The following is a 16813-nucleotide window of genomic DNA, read 5'->3' on the forward strand; positions in this document are numbered from 1 at the left end:
TCCCAGATACGGCACAGCGCTACCCAGTGTTGGTTTCAAGGGATCCTCATGGAGCCAGGATTGGTCCTTCTGTCTCTGGCACACAGTTTATGCTTTTGGTTCTAGGACGGCTCTGGAAAACTGCCAAAGGAGTTCCCAGAAATTGGACTTTCTCATGAGAGTTTTCCCCTGGAATGAGCTCCAAAAGTCCCTGAGATCCTGGCTTATTTTAGGGCCTTACTGTTTAAATGAGAAGATTGATTTATTTTTATTGGAAAGTCAGATTTAGAGAGGAGAGACAGAAAGAGCTTTTGTCCACTGATTCACTTCTCAAGTGACCCAGGTGGCTGGAGCTGATCTCAGAGCTGCTTCTGGGTCTCTTATGTGGATACAGGGTCTAAGGCTTTGAGCCGTCCTTGACTGCTTTTCCCAGGTCACAAGTAGGGAGCTGGATGGGAAGTGGAGCGTCTGGGACATGAACCGGTGCCCGTCTGGGATCCTGGTGCATGCAAGGTGAAAGCTTCAGTCACTAGGCTACCGCGCTAGCCCCTCCATGAACTTTTTACAAAGATTTATCTGTTTAGTTTGTTTGTTAGTTACTTGGCAGAGGGAGGGAGCCAACACTGTGACAATAGCGGGTTAGACTGTCACCTGTGGTGCTGGTATCCCATTTGGGTTCCAGTTTGAGTCCCGACTGCTCCACTTGCTGTCTAACTCCCTGCTGATGTGCCTGGAAGGCAGCAGAGAATGATCTAGGAGCCCTGGCACCCACGTGGGAGAGCAAAATGAAGCTGTTGTCTCCTGGCTTGAGCCTGGCTCAGCCACAGCAGGTACAGCCATCTGAGGTGGGGGATTGAACCAGCAGGTGGGAAATCTCTCTCCCTTGGCTCTCCTCCTCTCTTTAGCTCTGATTTTCAAATAAATAAACAAATGCACAGAGAGAGAGAGAGAGAGAGAGACTATAAATAACATTTAACACAATGGCAGGATACATTTTTTAAAAAATCTATTCTGCCCCAAGATAGTCTTAAGCGGAGACTCTGAAAGAACAATCCTATATCAGTCCAAGATGTGGATGTTAGTGTTTGTAAAGTGAAACTGTGAGGTGGAACTTGGCCATCCATCTCTTAACAGCAACGCTGCAACATGGAGCGGTCACCCTGACTGGGACATAGCCCAGCAGGGAGGGCAGCATGCTACCAGTGAACACAAGATCTGCCCGTTACCCCTGGGCAAGAGGAAGATGCCTCGGGGATCGGGCCGTTTCTGCAGTGCAGAGCTTGCAAGAAATATTATAATAACAACATTAGGGTAAACTGATACCCTCCCATAAATATGCATTATGGAAAATTATATCTTTACGGTTGAATCCATATGACTCAAGGGCTGTCTGTATGAAATGGTTACGGAACCATTTCTTTTGCACACACACATAATTAGGAATAATTTATTTCCTCCTGTAGGCTCGTGGAAATGGCATTTCACAGTGGTGGGTGGTGTGGCGGGCAGTGTGCTTTCGGTCGTTTTTCTGCCGTTGCTTCTGAGGCAGAACAGGCAGCTTTAAAGATGTGCCTTAACTCCTGCGGCAGTGCGGAATCGTCCCTGTGAAAAAATGGTTTGTTTGGTTTTTTTTCTGACATGGCTAGAAATTAGAGTATTTTCTTCTGGGAAATTCATTTTTGCAGATTTGCTCTAATCAGTTCACCAAGCACTGCTTATCTAACCTACTTTCTCCTTGCAAATGGTTTCCTGAAAAATCCATTTTTCTCCCTCACTGGAGTACTTCATGCATTCTTTTAAAACAACATCAGTTTGGGAACTTCGTGGAAGTGAAGACTTTTTTTCTATCTAACTCAAGAAGTGCTTATCATAAAATTCAATACAAAATTGCCCATTTGCTGTTGTTTCTTTTAAATGTTGAAACATAACCATCTTGTGCTATGCCGTGTTTTGATTTTTTTCTCCCTTAATCTTGTACCTTGTTTCTCCCCATTTTCTTCCTTTTAAGAACTGTTTGACCCTCAGCATGCTTCACTGCCTATTTTAGAAATCTGCTAAAACCTTGCCATTTGTCCCGATATTTGGTCATCTCATGCAAGAATCACATGTATGTAAGTACAGTCAGGTGTACATTTTTTTTTCCTGTAGTATTTGTCAAAAACTTCAGACACAGAGAACTTTGAGAAGCATTCTTTCGGAGAGGTTCAGGTTCCTTGCGGAGCAAGGGGGAACTGCGTAATCTCAACTCGTCTGGAATACTACTTGGAAATATTTTTTTCTGACAGAAGAAAAAAAAAATTCCTGCTTTGGAGACTTGTAGGTTGCACGGATGGCCTCAGCTTAAAAAAATAGATTAAAAATTCAAATCCAATTTTCCCTCCGTTTCAGAGCTGTTTTTATATGCGATTTTATGTGTGCTTGCCGTGTTTTCTCATAATTTTGGAAGTGTAAGTAAGAATTCATTTCTTTATTAACTGCTTGGCAGAAAATTGGATTCTAATATGGTTTCTTTTTCTCTTTCTTAATAGCAGTGCTATGTTTGTATTTTTAAAAAACCTTTGGAGTGGTAGCAGGAAAACTCTGACGGCCTAATAATTGTTTGCATTGGAAATTGCAGGTTATGTCCCCCCTGGTGTCATTAACCACTCAGTTTTCTTTCTTCCTTTTTCTTTTTGCTTGGAAAGCTTTTAGCGGGTTGATGGCATTGCACACTTCTTTGTGTTGTGCTGAGAGCAGCGCTTCCACTCCGCAGGTGACTTCTCTGTGGATTTGCAGGGAGCCGTCTCCCCTTGCATGTCATGTTAATGTGAGCCAGGTTGATGCCCACACTTGTTGCTTGTTTGTGTTTGCTTTCCCTGCGATGTTCCCTAGGATGGTTCTGCTCAGGGGAGTAAGGGGTTTTTGCTCGTTTGTCACTTGACCGTGTCCTCAGTTGTCCTCTTGTGGACTCAGGGGTCATTTGATGACCTGGGCATCACTGGTGTTTTGCGTTCAGTAATGATAATTTTACGTTACGAGCATGTGGCAAGGTGGTTGTAATCGGCCACGATTTGTGCTGTTGTAACAACACCGGCATTCTATACAAAAGGCTTCTCTGAATGCAAGTTTTTGCTGTCTTGTTGTCAGGAACCTAACATTGTCTAATAATTTCCAGCTGCTTCGTTTTTATTAATGTCTGTGCGGGTTTTTTTTTTTTAATGTTCTTTGAGAAGTTACTTCATAGTTAAAATTCCTTGTAACAAGTAAGGAGCCTGTTGATCTGGTTAAGTATTTGCTTGGTCAAATTGTTCCATGTTTTTAGAAGCAAAAAATAATTTACATGCAGTGTTTTTGGCAGTTTTTCCAGCCCCAAGAAAATGAAATCCATATTATGATATATTTAAAGTGGGAAGAAAGGAGCTTAAGTGTTTGTTGCTAACTGCTTTTAAGAAACAAGCAGTCATCTTGACTCTTTACATCAAATCAGTGGATTTCATTTAGAAGCAGGGAATTCGAATAAACATCTGCGACCAGTGCAGCTCTGTTACAGTTCAAGGCGATTTCACCACACCACCCCGTGCCTGTGCCGTGTTCATGTCAGTTAAGCGCAGTGAACATGTATTTATACATGCGAAATGCATAAAGCCTGACATCATTGCTCCAGTTGACCTGAAAGAAATGTAATCAAGAATGGAAACTGTGTGATTAGGAAACTTGCAGGTCGCATTGCCGTAATAATCTCTGTCTCTAAGTGGACAGGAGGCCAGCCTGTCCTCTGCTGACGACGTGGCCGGCTTTGGGGCTTCTAGTGTGAGTGAGATAGCTGGGCTGCCCGAGGGTCTCCTGTGAATGGCTGTGTGTGAGCTGATGATCAAGTGCTTTTACAAAATGCCTTCTTATTGTCAGAATTTTACGGAAACGTGAGAACATTAAACATGTACGTTGAAATTGAAATTAACATTATTCATGACAGCTAAAGCAGTTGGCGATCTGAGATTTTTCCAAAAGATTTCACATCAGTAGTGTTAATTTGGTTATCAGATTTCCGTACTCTGATGGCTTTTTTCTTTTTAAAGCCTTCCTTCTTTGGTGGAAATCCTGGATCTCTCTTCCTTGGGCTTGATCTGTGTCATTCTCATCCTGTCATCTCTCTCCCTCTCTTTAAATCTTTTTCCATGGTTTTGCTCTCATGTCTTTCTTCCTGTCTGAATTCATCAACTACGTGTACAAACTAGCTGGTTGTCTCATCGCTTCAGAACAGTTACAAGTGCAGAACTGGTCAGTGAGATGTAGCCTGTTTCGTGGGGAATGTCACTGTAACCTCACTGCCTCACTGGCCTGTGCTGGCCACGGTTGCATAGCTCATTGATTATGGACTCCAAGTTTGTCAGTTTACAAAATAATGGAGAGGTACAGAAAGTGTGAGAAAGTACACAATGATTGTCCTCAGCCCTGCCTAATAGAGCCGTTATGTATTTTTAAATAGGCTTCTGTACTTTTGTATTCATACCAATTTTCACATTAGGAAAAACATAAAACCCATAATACAAACATGCTTGCTGTATTCCGTCTAGCTTTTCCCATTATTATATCCAGTGCATTTCTTTGGTGAGGTCTCCTCTTGACTTTGTTTCATCATTTACTGCTCGGCCCAAGCAGAACATCATCAGCCATTTCTTTATGCAACCAAAAAAGGCTCCTTGATAAGTACGGACTGTGGCTTGCCACCTTATTGGATGGCTGTGAACACTAAGTTGTCTGTATGAAGCACCTCGGGGGGTGCCTGTCACCTAGCAAGTTCTCAGTGAATACCGATCACCACCACCACCCTGCTGTTGTTCTGGCATTGATATTACAGGCAAATGAGCAATTGATCTCTCATCAGATCATAACGAGCATTCTGATGCTGAGTGCGTGTGCGTGTGCGTAGCCCACACAGAGTAGTAAAAGGAACTGTTCTTGGAGTATTCCTGGGACCCTGGGTTAATTATTTAGAAAAATATCAGTTTCCAGCCACACTTAACAAGCTGGGACCCATGATGGCATGTGAGTAATTCCAGATGGGGTGAAAAAAAAAGGGGGGGAGTGCAAAGCCATGTAACCCCCTTCCAAAAAATTTAAGAATTAACGTAGGTGAACACTTAGCACAGATCGGGCTGGGAAGACCGAGTGGTGGGAGCATCGCAAAGGAACACGATTTCCAAACATTCAACAGTGAATGGCAAAAAGTAACAGGAAAATTGAAAGCTTTAAAGTTTTTACAAGACAAAGACCTCATGGTGATCATATTAAAAGGGGTGTGTGTGTGTGTGTGTGTCTATAAAGACCCTATTGCAAAAGTGATCAAAATATGTTAACAATTTGCAAAAGAAATATGAAATAAGTGAGTAGCCAGCATTGGAAAAATAAAATGTTTAACCCTACTAACATTGAAAAATAACATCGTATTGTACAACTTCACACAATTTTGTGCTTGTCAAATCAATAACGTCTTTAAAGAAGTGTTGAGAAACCCTTTTATGAGACACTTATGAGATGAGCAGTTGCACCTGCCCTGGGTGAAAGTGGACCTTATCATTAGCCAATCGGAAAAGCACTTGGACAAGCAGCTTGCCCTAGTGAAGAAAACCATAGCCTCAAGAAACCTACAGGGATGTTTATCGTGGCCTTATTGAAACAGGGAGCAAAATAACAAGCAACTTACACTTCCTTCTTTATACTTAAAACACGTTTCCCTTCAAAGCATCCAATTCAGTGATGCCTGCGGAAGAATGCCCTCACCTGTGTCTGTTGGCAGGTGTCAGCGAGGTGGGTCCCTGGTGATTGAGACCAGCCTTCAGCTCCAGGCCCGACTCTGGAGGGACTTTGCTATTGCCGTAAAGGCAATGGGATATTCCTTTCGAAAACACAAATCTCTAGCAGTTGTGGGTAAGCTCCCTGGAAAAAACACTGCCTGCAAGATAAAAACAAGGTTGAGCCAATTATCAATTACAAAAAGTTGAAATATCAGGAAAATGTGTGTTTGGTGTAAAACCCAAGCCCCTGCCACATGTTCCTTTTCTCCCCCCTGGACTTTTGCACCACGACGACACAGGGCCAGAGGAATGCTCATTTACTTTCAGTTTGGGATCACCTTTTTTTTTTTTTCTCTCCCCTCTAAAAACAGAACCAAATGTTACAATCTGAAGGCATCAAGCTGTTAGCCCCTCTTTTTCTAGACGTAGGACTTAGGGTTGAAGTTCACCCCTAGCCAAGGCGTCCAGATGCATCCTCCATCGTTTGACTGAGGTGTGGGTGTGCAGTCTGTGGCCTGCCTGGAAGGACAGGCCAAGGGCAGTCGCCTTTGAGTATTCAGGGAGGCCAGAGCCTTGGGAAATATCGTGAGAAAGAATCCCGTGCAGCTCTCAGCTTTTCCTGTCTTTTGGTATAACCTTTGTTCCGGCTGTTTTCTTACTTGTTCCAGCCTGAGAATGTCCCTTTCCTGTTCTCTGTCACCCTCCCTGCTCCACTTCTTCTTCCCTCCCTCTCCCTCTTTCTGTGCATGTGTGATACATATGGGTATGCATATATTTATAATATGTATATATGTATATATGCAACTGAGTGTAAGGTGTATGTATGCAAATGCAGAGCGTACATGGAGTAGAGGACTAAGTGGCAGAAAATGAGCGCTTTGGGGTCTGCCATGTTGGGTCAGGCCCAAGCACATGGACCATCCTCCACTGCTTTCTCAAGGACATTATGGGGAGCTGGATCAGAAGCAGAGCAGCCAGGGCTGGAGCCAGCACCAATACGGGGTGCAGTGTTGCAGGAGTGGCAACTTTACCTGCTGTGCTACAGCGCCAGCTCACTGCTGTGTGTGTGTGTTTAATTCCATACTACTTAATGATTGTTAAGGCATTTCATATGTGCGTAGCATATATTAAGTTAGGCTTTAATCTTAGTATCTTGCTGTTTTATAATACTGACCAATTAAAGTTTATATCTGCCACTTTGTTGCTAGACTTGGTGCTGGGGGGGGGCGGGGAGGGATGCAGGGGGCCTGCCCTCAGGGTGCTTTGGGTTGGTTGGAGTGTCATCAGGCACTGACCAGTTGCCAGGTGGTGTGTTTGGGCTGGGGCAGAGCTGAGTGCTTCCTGTGCATTATTCACTCTATGAAGCTGACAGCTGCACTTTGATGCCCTACACCACAACACTGGCCCTGTGACTCAGGTTAGTCACAGGTAATCTTTCCCCTCAGATACTTTGTGTCCCCTCCTAGTTAGAGTCCCTCTTGGAAGGCTGCAGAACTGCGTAATCACAGGAGGCTGGTTGCTCCATCCTTAACATCTTGACTGATTTAATTTTATATCCACAAAGTCAGTTAACTCTGTGTTTAGCTACTGATAGTCATTTAAAACATACTTGCCTTTAAGTCTTATTAATTTCTCAAATCAATGCTAATATTCACTGTCTTTGTTTTCCAAAAAGCTCATACGTTTCAGTTCTGGTGGTTCCTTTTTTTTTTTTTATTATGAGGTTTGTCTTTTTTTTTTTTAAGATTTATTTATTTTATTACAAAGTCAGATATACAGAGGAGGAGAGACAGAGAGGAAGATCTTCCGTCCAATGATTCACTCCCCAAGTGACCGCAATGGCCGGTGCTACGCCGATCCGAAGCTGGGAACCAGGAACTTCTTCCAGGTCTCCCATACGGGTGCAGGGTCCCAAGGCCTTGGGTCGTCCTCAACTGCTTTCGCAGGCCACAAGCAGGGAGCTGGATGGGAAGTGGAGCTGCCAGGATTAGAACCGAAACCCATATGGGATCCTGGCATGTTCAAGGCGAGGACTTTAGCCGCTTGGCCATGCTGCTGGCCCCTCAAGTTTGTCTTTTTTTTGATGTGTCTTACTTGATAGACAAAGTAATAGGCAGAAGGAAGGAGATCTTCATTTGCTGGTTCACTCTCCAGGTGGTCTGCTGCCAAAACCAGGATCCTGGAGTTCCATCAGACTCTGCCATGTGGGTTGAGGGACCTAGGCACGTGGACCATCTTCTGCCCTTTCCCAGGAGCATTAGCAGGGAGCTGGACTGGAAGTAGAGCAGCCGGGACTTGAACCAGCACTCCCTTATGGGACACTGGTGTTGCAAGTGGCTGCCAAGACCAGCCCAGAATATTTGACTTTTTTTTTTTTTTTAAGAAAAGGAAGCTTTATACCTATCAAATGTCTACACTCTTAAACAAGAATGTATACTTCCGTAACATGTGTGCTTAGGCTACTATATGCTGTGTTTCAGTAAACAGACTGCTTTCAAAGGCTGGATTTTGGGGAGTGTGAGGGTTAGGTGGAGAACTGATTGCATGTCTTCCTGAATTCTTGGTTGGCAGGTGTGATGATCTCCACTCTTCTAGAAAGGAAATGAAACCAGAACAAGGCATCAGTTAGCAAAGCAGCAGAGTGGGCAGACAATTCTTCGCACAGACAGAAAATGAATTGAAGGCTTTAAACCACTGCTTTTGTAAAGTGTAATATAATCAGACGAGCACCCTGAGGAGACCATGAAGCTGAGTTCTTCATTTGCAAATGCTTCCACAATGAAAACAGGATTTGAGTTGAATGATGTCAGGGTTACTCGCTGAACTTGGCTCACCCGGCCCTGGCTGTGCGTGGGCATACTTAACACCAGTGGCCCTCATTTACTTTTCTTTTTATTAAACAATAGTTGGTGCCTGTGCCACTGGGATGGTGCTTAGAATACTTATGCATGGGTATTTTTACTGTTTTTTTTTTTAAGCAAGTGTGTTCATCTGTCCATAGTGAATTACATTCATGACTTAGGATTCTGCTTTAAGTTCCTTTATAATTTTTGAAAAGAACTCTTGATTTATATGTATGTCTACTACTCCAGGTACAGAAATTGAGTGTTAGGTGCTTACAAATGTGTACTTTTTTTTTTCCTCGTGCTCGATGCAGTTGTTTCAGTGCTATGGTGAATACAATCCCAGTCCAACTCAGACTGTCTTTATTTTTGCTTTTTGGAGTTTTTTGGGGGTGGGGTGGTTATGACTCAAAATATTGTATTTCCTGTATCCGCAGCTGGCTTTAGAAGAAGTTTCCGGCTAAGTAGAAAAGATAAGAAAACAAATAAATCCATGTATGAATGCAAGAAGAGCGACCAGTATGATACAGCTGACGTGCCCACCTATGAGGAGGTGATGCCATATCGGCGACAGACGCACGAGAAGTACAGGCTGGTCGTCTTGGTTGGTGAGTGCTGGCTCTTGCGAGTCCTTCTGAGGAAATCAGGGAAGGAGTTAGCAGTGGCTTCCGGGTGCAGTGTGCTTGGAGCTGGCGAGCCAGAGGGCCCACATCTGGATGGGCACTGTCCGTCCTGTGTATGATGCCATCTTTTGCTTTGCTGTGTGCCTGTGTGCCTGGGTGCCTTCCGAGCCACCCAGGAGGCACAGAGGCTGGCGGTGTGCTCTTGGAAGCAGTGTGGAGAGGGGGCAACCAGATCTGTGGTTCTCATGCCCATCAGTGAATCACGTCACAGATGAGCTTTCCTCAACACAGCACCTGTTCCTGTGCACTCGCTTCCAGGCAGCAGCATGGTGCAGGGTGAACTGACCTAAGCCAGAAACCCTAAGCATCCCAAATCTGGAACTCTAGGACTCTGCTAGGACACAGATGGGAAATTCTACCCGACCCCTGTGACAGGGCACATTCAGCAAAACCTCCTTGGAAATACTGTTTTATGTTTCCTCCGGGCTGTGTATAAATGCATATGGGGAAAATAAACGGAGTCCATGCTGGGATGTGGTCTCCTCCTCAAGGCATCTGATTATATACTTACAGATCATTAAAGAATCCGAAGTCCTAAGTGTCTCCGGCCCTAAGCAGCCTGGACAAGAGAGACTGCACCTATCCCAGCTCCCGGTGGCATCCAGGCTGTTGGCACAGTGAACTGTCAGGGTTGAAGTCTAAGTTATTTCAGGCTAGGGAGTCACTTTATAGAAGCAGATGTAAGTAGGAATAGACACTGTCCCACTGGGTAGCACAGTGTGTCCTCGTTAGCAGCCTGAGTTTGGCTCCAGCTTCCTGCCGATGCAGGCCTCAGGAGGTCGTGGGGATTGACAGCTCAGGCAATTGGGTTTCTGCCATCTGTCTGCATGGGAGACCTGGCTTCTGCTCAGGACGGAGGTGGCTGCAGGTGTTTGTGGAGCGCTCCAGCAGAGTGAAGCAAGACTGCTTCTTCTCTCTGTCCCTCCGACAAATACATAGAGGGTGGCAGTTGATTGAACATGTGTTAACGTCCCAGCAGGTTCTGCCTGGTCCCACCTTTACACAGGTGGGCAACACAGGCTTGCTTGTGACTCCATCCTACCCCTGGTGCTCCTATAAAAATATGGAGAGAATGGAATTCCCAGGATCAAGGCTAGTGCTTGGAAATGAAGGCCCATGATGTCTCTGGTCCACTCTTGCTTTGACAGGGTGAGCAAGATCTGGCCTGAGGGCTGTAAAAGGCACCCCAAATCCCTGGGCCTGGGCCAGCCAAGGCAGCTGACTCAGAGTTGACTAAAGGATGCAGTTGGCTCACTTTTCAAGTTGAAAAGTTTGTAGAACCCATGAACGACATTAGGAATAACTGGAGAATAGTGCCCCAACTTTATAAACTCAAGATGAGGGTTCCAACAATGGAGTCTTTGGAACGGCCACGCCCGTGGTTCTCATTCAAGCAGACGGTTGAGAGTCCTCCGTCTGACAGCGCTGGAGGTGATGGCTAGCACCTGCTGCTGCTGGCATCGCTCAAGTGCAGTCCTACATCTGTCAGTGGAGTTCAGCATTTGCTACCACAGCAGTGTCACTTGCTGAGTCTATCCTTAGAGGCCAGTAGAGCTGCCTAGGACTTGTGGGGTCCAGCTGGTCCATGTAGAGTGGCACTGATGGTCCGCCCAACCCCCAAACAGGTTCTCACACAGCGCAGATAAATGGCCTGGTCTGCACTGGGGCTGCTTGAGACCTCCTTCCCTTTGGGCACCCACTGTCCCTGCCATGCCTCGTCTGTTACCAGTGCCCCTGTTGGCTGCATCTCCTTTTGCCCCTTGTGTCTTCTTACCCTTGGCGGAAGAGACGGAGCTAAAGTAGTAGAGGCAGTGTGCCTGGCTGCTTTCCCTCCCACCAGGCTGGCTGTGTCACTAATCATGACTCTACCACTGGGCTGTTAGTAGGCTATCTGAGCAAGAGGGTGGAGGGACAGCCTTTGGTTGCTTCTTTCCTTTCCCAAGGATGAGGCTGACCATGTCTGAGCAGTGACTGAGGGAAGGAGTGAAAGAAACAATGACAGATAGTTCCCAGGGGTGGGCCTTGTGGTGCAGCCTGGGATGCCCTCATCTTGTATAGGAGTGCCTGGGGTCAGGTCCCACCTCTGCCTCTGACACAGCTTCCTGCTCATGTGCATCTGGGACACTCGGACCAAGTGTTATGCTGATGCCAGTCACATGGGAAACCTTGAGAGCGCCTGTGCAGTCCAGCTGCTGCAAATGGAATAAACTAATGTCTAGGTTTCTCTCTGTCACTCAGCCTTTCAAATAAGTAATTAAAAAAAATACAAAAACAGAAAAACATTTCTCCAGAAATGTGTGTCCAGGTTGGTGCTGCCTCGTGTATCTTGAGCATGACCCTGGAGCTGGGGACGGGCCTGACTTCTAAGACACTGTGCCTATGTTTAAGATCCAGCTCTGACTCAGGGCTCCAGCCTCCCACTCATTCCCAGTCTGGAGGCAGCGGATGATGGCTCAGGCCATTGGCTCCCTGCCACCCTCTGGCTGTAGACTTCAGCTTCCACTCACCCCCACCTGCCCTCCAGTGTCTGTGTCACTGCCTATTGAATGGGAACGGTGGCTCATCTTAAAGTTATGGTGCAATCTACAGGTGCCCATTGGCTCTGCCTGCAATTCCCTGAAGGTACCTGGGAGGGAGGACAGGGATGCTCAGATAGAAGAGGGCAGTACCCCAGGCTGTCCAGGTCCCTGAGAGGACTCTGTGAGATAGGGCCTGAGATCCCTAACCCAGAATGGGCTGGGCCCTCTAACTGCGTGCTTTCCAGGACCGCATATATCCTCTGGCACTAGTAATTAGCAAATGTCTTAGGCTTTGAAAGCATTTGGGAAGGCCCTGAAGCTCTGGATTTTTTTTTTTTAGTAGCATTTTCCTCATTTTTAAAGATTTACTTTTATTGAAAAGTCAGATTTACAAAGAGAAGGAGAGACAGAAACATTTTCCATCTGCTGATTCACTCTCCAAGTGGCTGCAATGGCCACAGCTGAGCCAATCCGAAGCCAGGAGCCTGGAGCCTCTTCCAGGTCTCCCACGCAGGTGCAGGGTCCCAAGGCTTTGGGCCATCCTTGACTGCTTTCCCAGGCCACAAGCAGGGAGCTGGATGGGAAGTGGGGCTGCCGGGATTAGAACCAGTGCCCATATGGGATCCTGGCGCATACAACATGAGGACCTTAGCCATCAGTCTATCACGCCAGGCCCCTTTTTCCTCATTTTTAAAAGATTTGTTTTTATTAGAATGACAGATTGGACAGAGAACAGGAAAGTAAGAAAGATCTTCCATCAACAGTTCACTCCCTAAATGGCTTCATTACCCAAAGCTGAGCTGATCTGAAGCCAGGATCCAGGAGCTTCCTTCAGGTCTCTCACCTGAATGCCAAGACCCAAGGGCTTGGACCATCCTCTACTGCTTCTCCAGGCTTTAAGCGGAGAGCTTAGTGTGAAGTGGAGCAGCCAGGACAGAAACCAACCCCCTTTTGGGATGCCGGTGCCACAGCGTGAAGGATTAGTTTGTGGTACCACCACAACAGCCCCAAGTTTTCCCTGTTTTTCAAATTTGATCATGTCTATTCATTTAGTTTCAAGATCCCTAACTACTCCTCTCGTATTGTTTGGCTGTTTAGTTAGTCCCCTGAGTTAACTTTTCCCTTTATATTTTTTTGGTGTTGATTATGAAGATATCCCCTCATTCCCTCTATCGTGTTTTCTGTTCATCAGTCAGGAGGGTTATGTTCCTGTGAGTTTCCCCAGGGTTCCTCTTGCGGAGGCCAGCTGTTGACGCTGCCGGCTGCACGAAAGGCTCTGTATTTGGGATTTGTCCATCATACTCATCTTGGGACTGCCAGGTGTCTGTTGATTGTGTTCCTCCTGATGACCCCATCACTTCTGTCTTGTTATTTATAGGCCGCCTACGTTTGCTGCCTGTCCTGAATACCCCAAACGTAGTCTCATACAGTTTTGGGGTGGTGTTATGGTTTTCTGGGGAAGAAAAAGCTAACCTGCCAGGTAGATCTAGACCTGGGGGGCACGGAAGCTGTGCACCCCAGTTTGGTTTTCCATTGTTGGTCTGCCTTCTCACGTTTTCCAACAATGTGAGAATTGGGTGAACCAGGTACTTTGTTTCATTATGTCCTAAAATATTTTTTTTTATTTTTCTTATTTGAAAGCCAGAGTTTGGGAGAGAGTATTCCATCCTGTTTCACTGCACAAATGGCCTGAATGGCTGCAGCTGAACCAGCCTGAAGCTGGGAGCTTCGTCTGGGTCTCCCACGGGGGTGCGGGGGCCCAAGCACTTTGACCATCTTCCTCTGCTTTCCCAGGGACATTAGCAGGGAGCTGGGGTGGAAGTGGCACAGCTGAGACTCATACCCACACCTTTACAGGATGTCAGCTCCATAGACAAGGCCTTTGCCTACTATTTTACAGTGCCAACACCTGATGCCAACATTTAAATCACAGTTCACGGACTTGCCAGTGCTGCTGTGAGCTCTTCATACTCACACACCCCTGCTTAGAGCTGAACCCCAGGCCTTCATGGAGCTTGAGCTGTTCTGACCACTGCTGCCCTGTGCAGCCTTGGCATGAACCCCACCCCTGGGGGAATACCAGAATGATGGTGAAAGCCACATGGGAACTGCATTGCCCTGCATGCCCTCTTGGAGCTCCGACTCTGCTCTAACTGCTCCACTTGCTTTTCAGAGTGCCAGCTATTGCTCTCTGGTGTGTTGCTGGGTGGAACTGGACCTCACCACAGCTAGATCCTCTCTCTCTCAGATATAGCATGCCATCATGACAGAGTCTCAAAAGGTCATAGGGACACACAGGACTGTCAGGGCATCATCCTGGTTACCTTTGCAGATCAACTCATACCCCACAATGCTCCATGGTCCATTATGTGACACAGTTTCATAGGCTCTGGGATTCCCCCAACCCCTCCCCGTACCCTCCCCCCATGGTGGATTCCTCCACCTTGTTGCTGTATTACATTTCAAATTCAGTCAAGATTCTTTCATTGCAAGAGTATACCAAGCATAGAGTCCAGCATCTTATTGTCCAGGTAAATTCAACAGTTTCTTGGGGAGACCATCTCTGGTCTGAAGGCAGAGCTGGCAGAATATCATCCCGACCAATTGAAAGCCACAGCATAACATCAACAACAATTTACAACATTATGGAATTAATTGACATGGTATTGAGTAACCAGTATGTTAACAAAAATGCAAGTTCTTAACCACATCCTGTGACTACTTCATTGACATTTCAATTTCAGTTTATACACAGAACCGGCTGCTCTACACCTTAAAATCAGCCAGAATTCTAGAGCAGTCTGACGCATGTGGGCTCTCTGCACAGGTGGCTGTTGGCAGTTGGACCTGGTGACTGCCAGGCTATTTTCAAAACTGTCCTTCAACAGGATTCATCATAGCCTGCGTTCCTATGCTTGTCTCGTCTCTCTGTGGAGGGAGCAAGACAAAGCAGGAATGAAGTCCCGGCCCCTGGGTCAGGCTGGATGGTGCTGAATCCCATGACTCTTGGGGCACTCTCAGGCTCCCCAAGCTGTTGTTCCTGCTTCTGCTCTTCCTCTTCGTCTTGCTCCTCCTCCTGCTCTTTCTGCTCCTCCCTCACCTGCAGGCAGTAGACCCTGAGAACACACACTCACCAAGGAGTCTTGAGGAATAAGCAAAAAAAAAAAAGCCTTCACAGAGACTTAGGCCAACTGTTGACACTTCATCAGATGTTATAAGAAGCCATGCTTCCATATTCGCTAAAAAATACTCTTCACATACACATGAAATGACCAGAAGTTGTCCGTCTCCTCTTTATCTTTTAGCTGTATTCTTCCCAGGCCACATTTTAGCCACTGAAACAGCTCAGTGAAAACTTCCACTCATTTCTCTTGTACATTTTAAAGTGTTTTCTAAAATGTATGTTAAAACCAAACACCAGGCACTCAGCACCCTTTGCTACATGGCAGATCTTATCTTCAGCATCAGGCAATGTTCGGGGGGAAAGGGGAGAAGTAGGGAGAAATCTTTGGTGTTCAAAAGCTCCAAAAACATTTCTCGTGAGAGGGCAGCGATTCATCTCGTGGCTCTTCAGACAATTGGTGACTCGTTCTGTCTGGTTATGAAGCGTTAAGAGGAAACCACTAATAAATCTTTGTGGCTGTTACACAGCTCCAGCACGAGCAGCAGGTGGTGGTGTCCTCTTCCTTGTGCTGGGTCTCCCCTGCTGTCCGAAGACTATTGTAGATGTACTTGGGATGGATAGGCATTCATTAGACTCTCCTCATTCTTCCAGGAAACTGCAGCATATCACAGAGTGCCCCAGAAAGCAGGGAGGAAGGCAAACGCTAAGAACCAAATGTGCATCATTTTTCAGTTTATCTATCTTAATTTTGTGTATTCATTTGAAAGGCAGAGTTACAGAAAGAAAGAAAACTCTTCTGTCTGCTGGTTCGCACCATAAATGAACATAGGGCCAGGACGGGGCAAGCTGAAGCCAGGAGCCAGAAAGTTCATCTGGGTCTGCCACGTGCCTTTCCAGGTGCATTAACAAGGAGCTGGAGTAGAACCGGCAAAGTGGGATGTGACGTTGCAGGCGGTGGTTTGACCTGCCATGTGACAGTGTTAGCCATAAATGCGGATGTTTAGTGATACTTTTCCCATTTACAGGCTGGCATCTTCAACTGATGGCTTATGGGAGTCGGTCTCCCCCGCAAGCCATCATCACAGGTGTGGGAGTGCATGGGGTGTTTCCAGGTAGAGAAGAGGGAGAAGCGCAGTGGGCATTCTGTGCCCCTGATCACTCTCCAGTGTTTACACTGGACCTGATTTCTGAGCATGAATCCAGTTCTGCCCCTTCCGCTGTTGGGTTCTGTTGGGAGCACATGCTTGCTCAGGCTGTTCACAGTCCCATGGGAAAAGGCAGACCCAGAATGTAGGCATAAGAGGTGAGCACAGATGATGCAGCCATAGGCATAAACTGGCCGAAGGGGACAGGACCTGTAGAAGAGAAAGGGTGGGTGGGCTCAAGAGAACCAGTGGTTTCGGGTGAAGTCGCTGTAGATGTGGAGGCGGGGCATGGTGGTGGCCTTTTTTTGAAGGGCTACGTTCTGAGCCAGGTCTGCCAGAAGGATACTGCCGAGGCCCTGTGCTCCTTAGCCAAGGAGAGCTGGACTCCAGGGCAGATTCGCCTCCGATCTGATCGCACACTCTGCTTGTAGCTGTGAGACAGAGGTGAGATGGGTATGTAACCAGACAGTGTAATAACGGCCACGGGGGGAAAAAATCCTGCTTTCAATAAGCCGCTCACTCCATTTTTGGTTTTTCTTTTTGTTTCCTTCCTTTCCACCTTAGCATAACTGGTGCTTCATAAGACTGTTCTCTTATCATGAAAGCAGCCAGGGCCAGTGTTGGCACAGGAAGTTGAAACTGCTCCCTACCACACTGGAGTCCCACATTGGAGCACTGGTTTCAGTCCTGCCCTCTTGAACTGTGGTCTGGCTCCCTGCTACCATTCCTGGAAGGCAAGAGATGAG

The 16813-nt window shown here is 46.5% G+C and overlaps 1 protein-coding gene across 1 annotated transcript in view; it reads left to right on the plus strand.

Annotated features, from left to right (window-relative positions):
- LOC121167490 (MAGUK p55 subfamily member 7-like) overlaps nt 1–16813 on the plus strand; it is a gene marked incomplete at its 5' end in the record, with an annotated part of 68842 nt that overhangs the window by 33172 nt on the left and 18857 nt on the right. The window contains one exon of the mRNA XM_040996935.1: nt 9034–9204. Coding sequence (XP_040852869.1) covers nt 9034–9204 — 171 coding nt within the window. The remainder of the gene's footprint in view (nt 1–9033; nt 9205–16813) is intronic.

This window comes from Ochotona curzoniae, unplaced genomic scaffold (genome assembly GCF_017591425.1).
Source record: "Ochotona curzoniae isolate NIBS_2020 unplaced genomic scaffold, NIBS_Ocur_1.0 patch378, whole genome shotgun sequence".
Lineage (NCBI taxonomy): Eukaryota > Metazoa > Chordata > Mammalia > Lagomorpha > Ochotonidae > Ochotona > Ochotona curzoniae.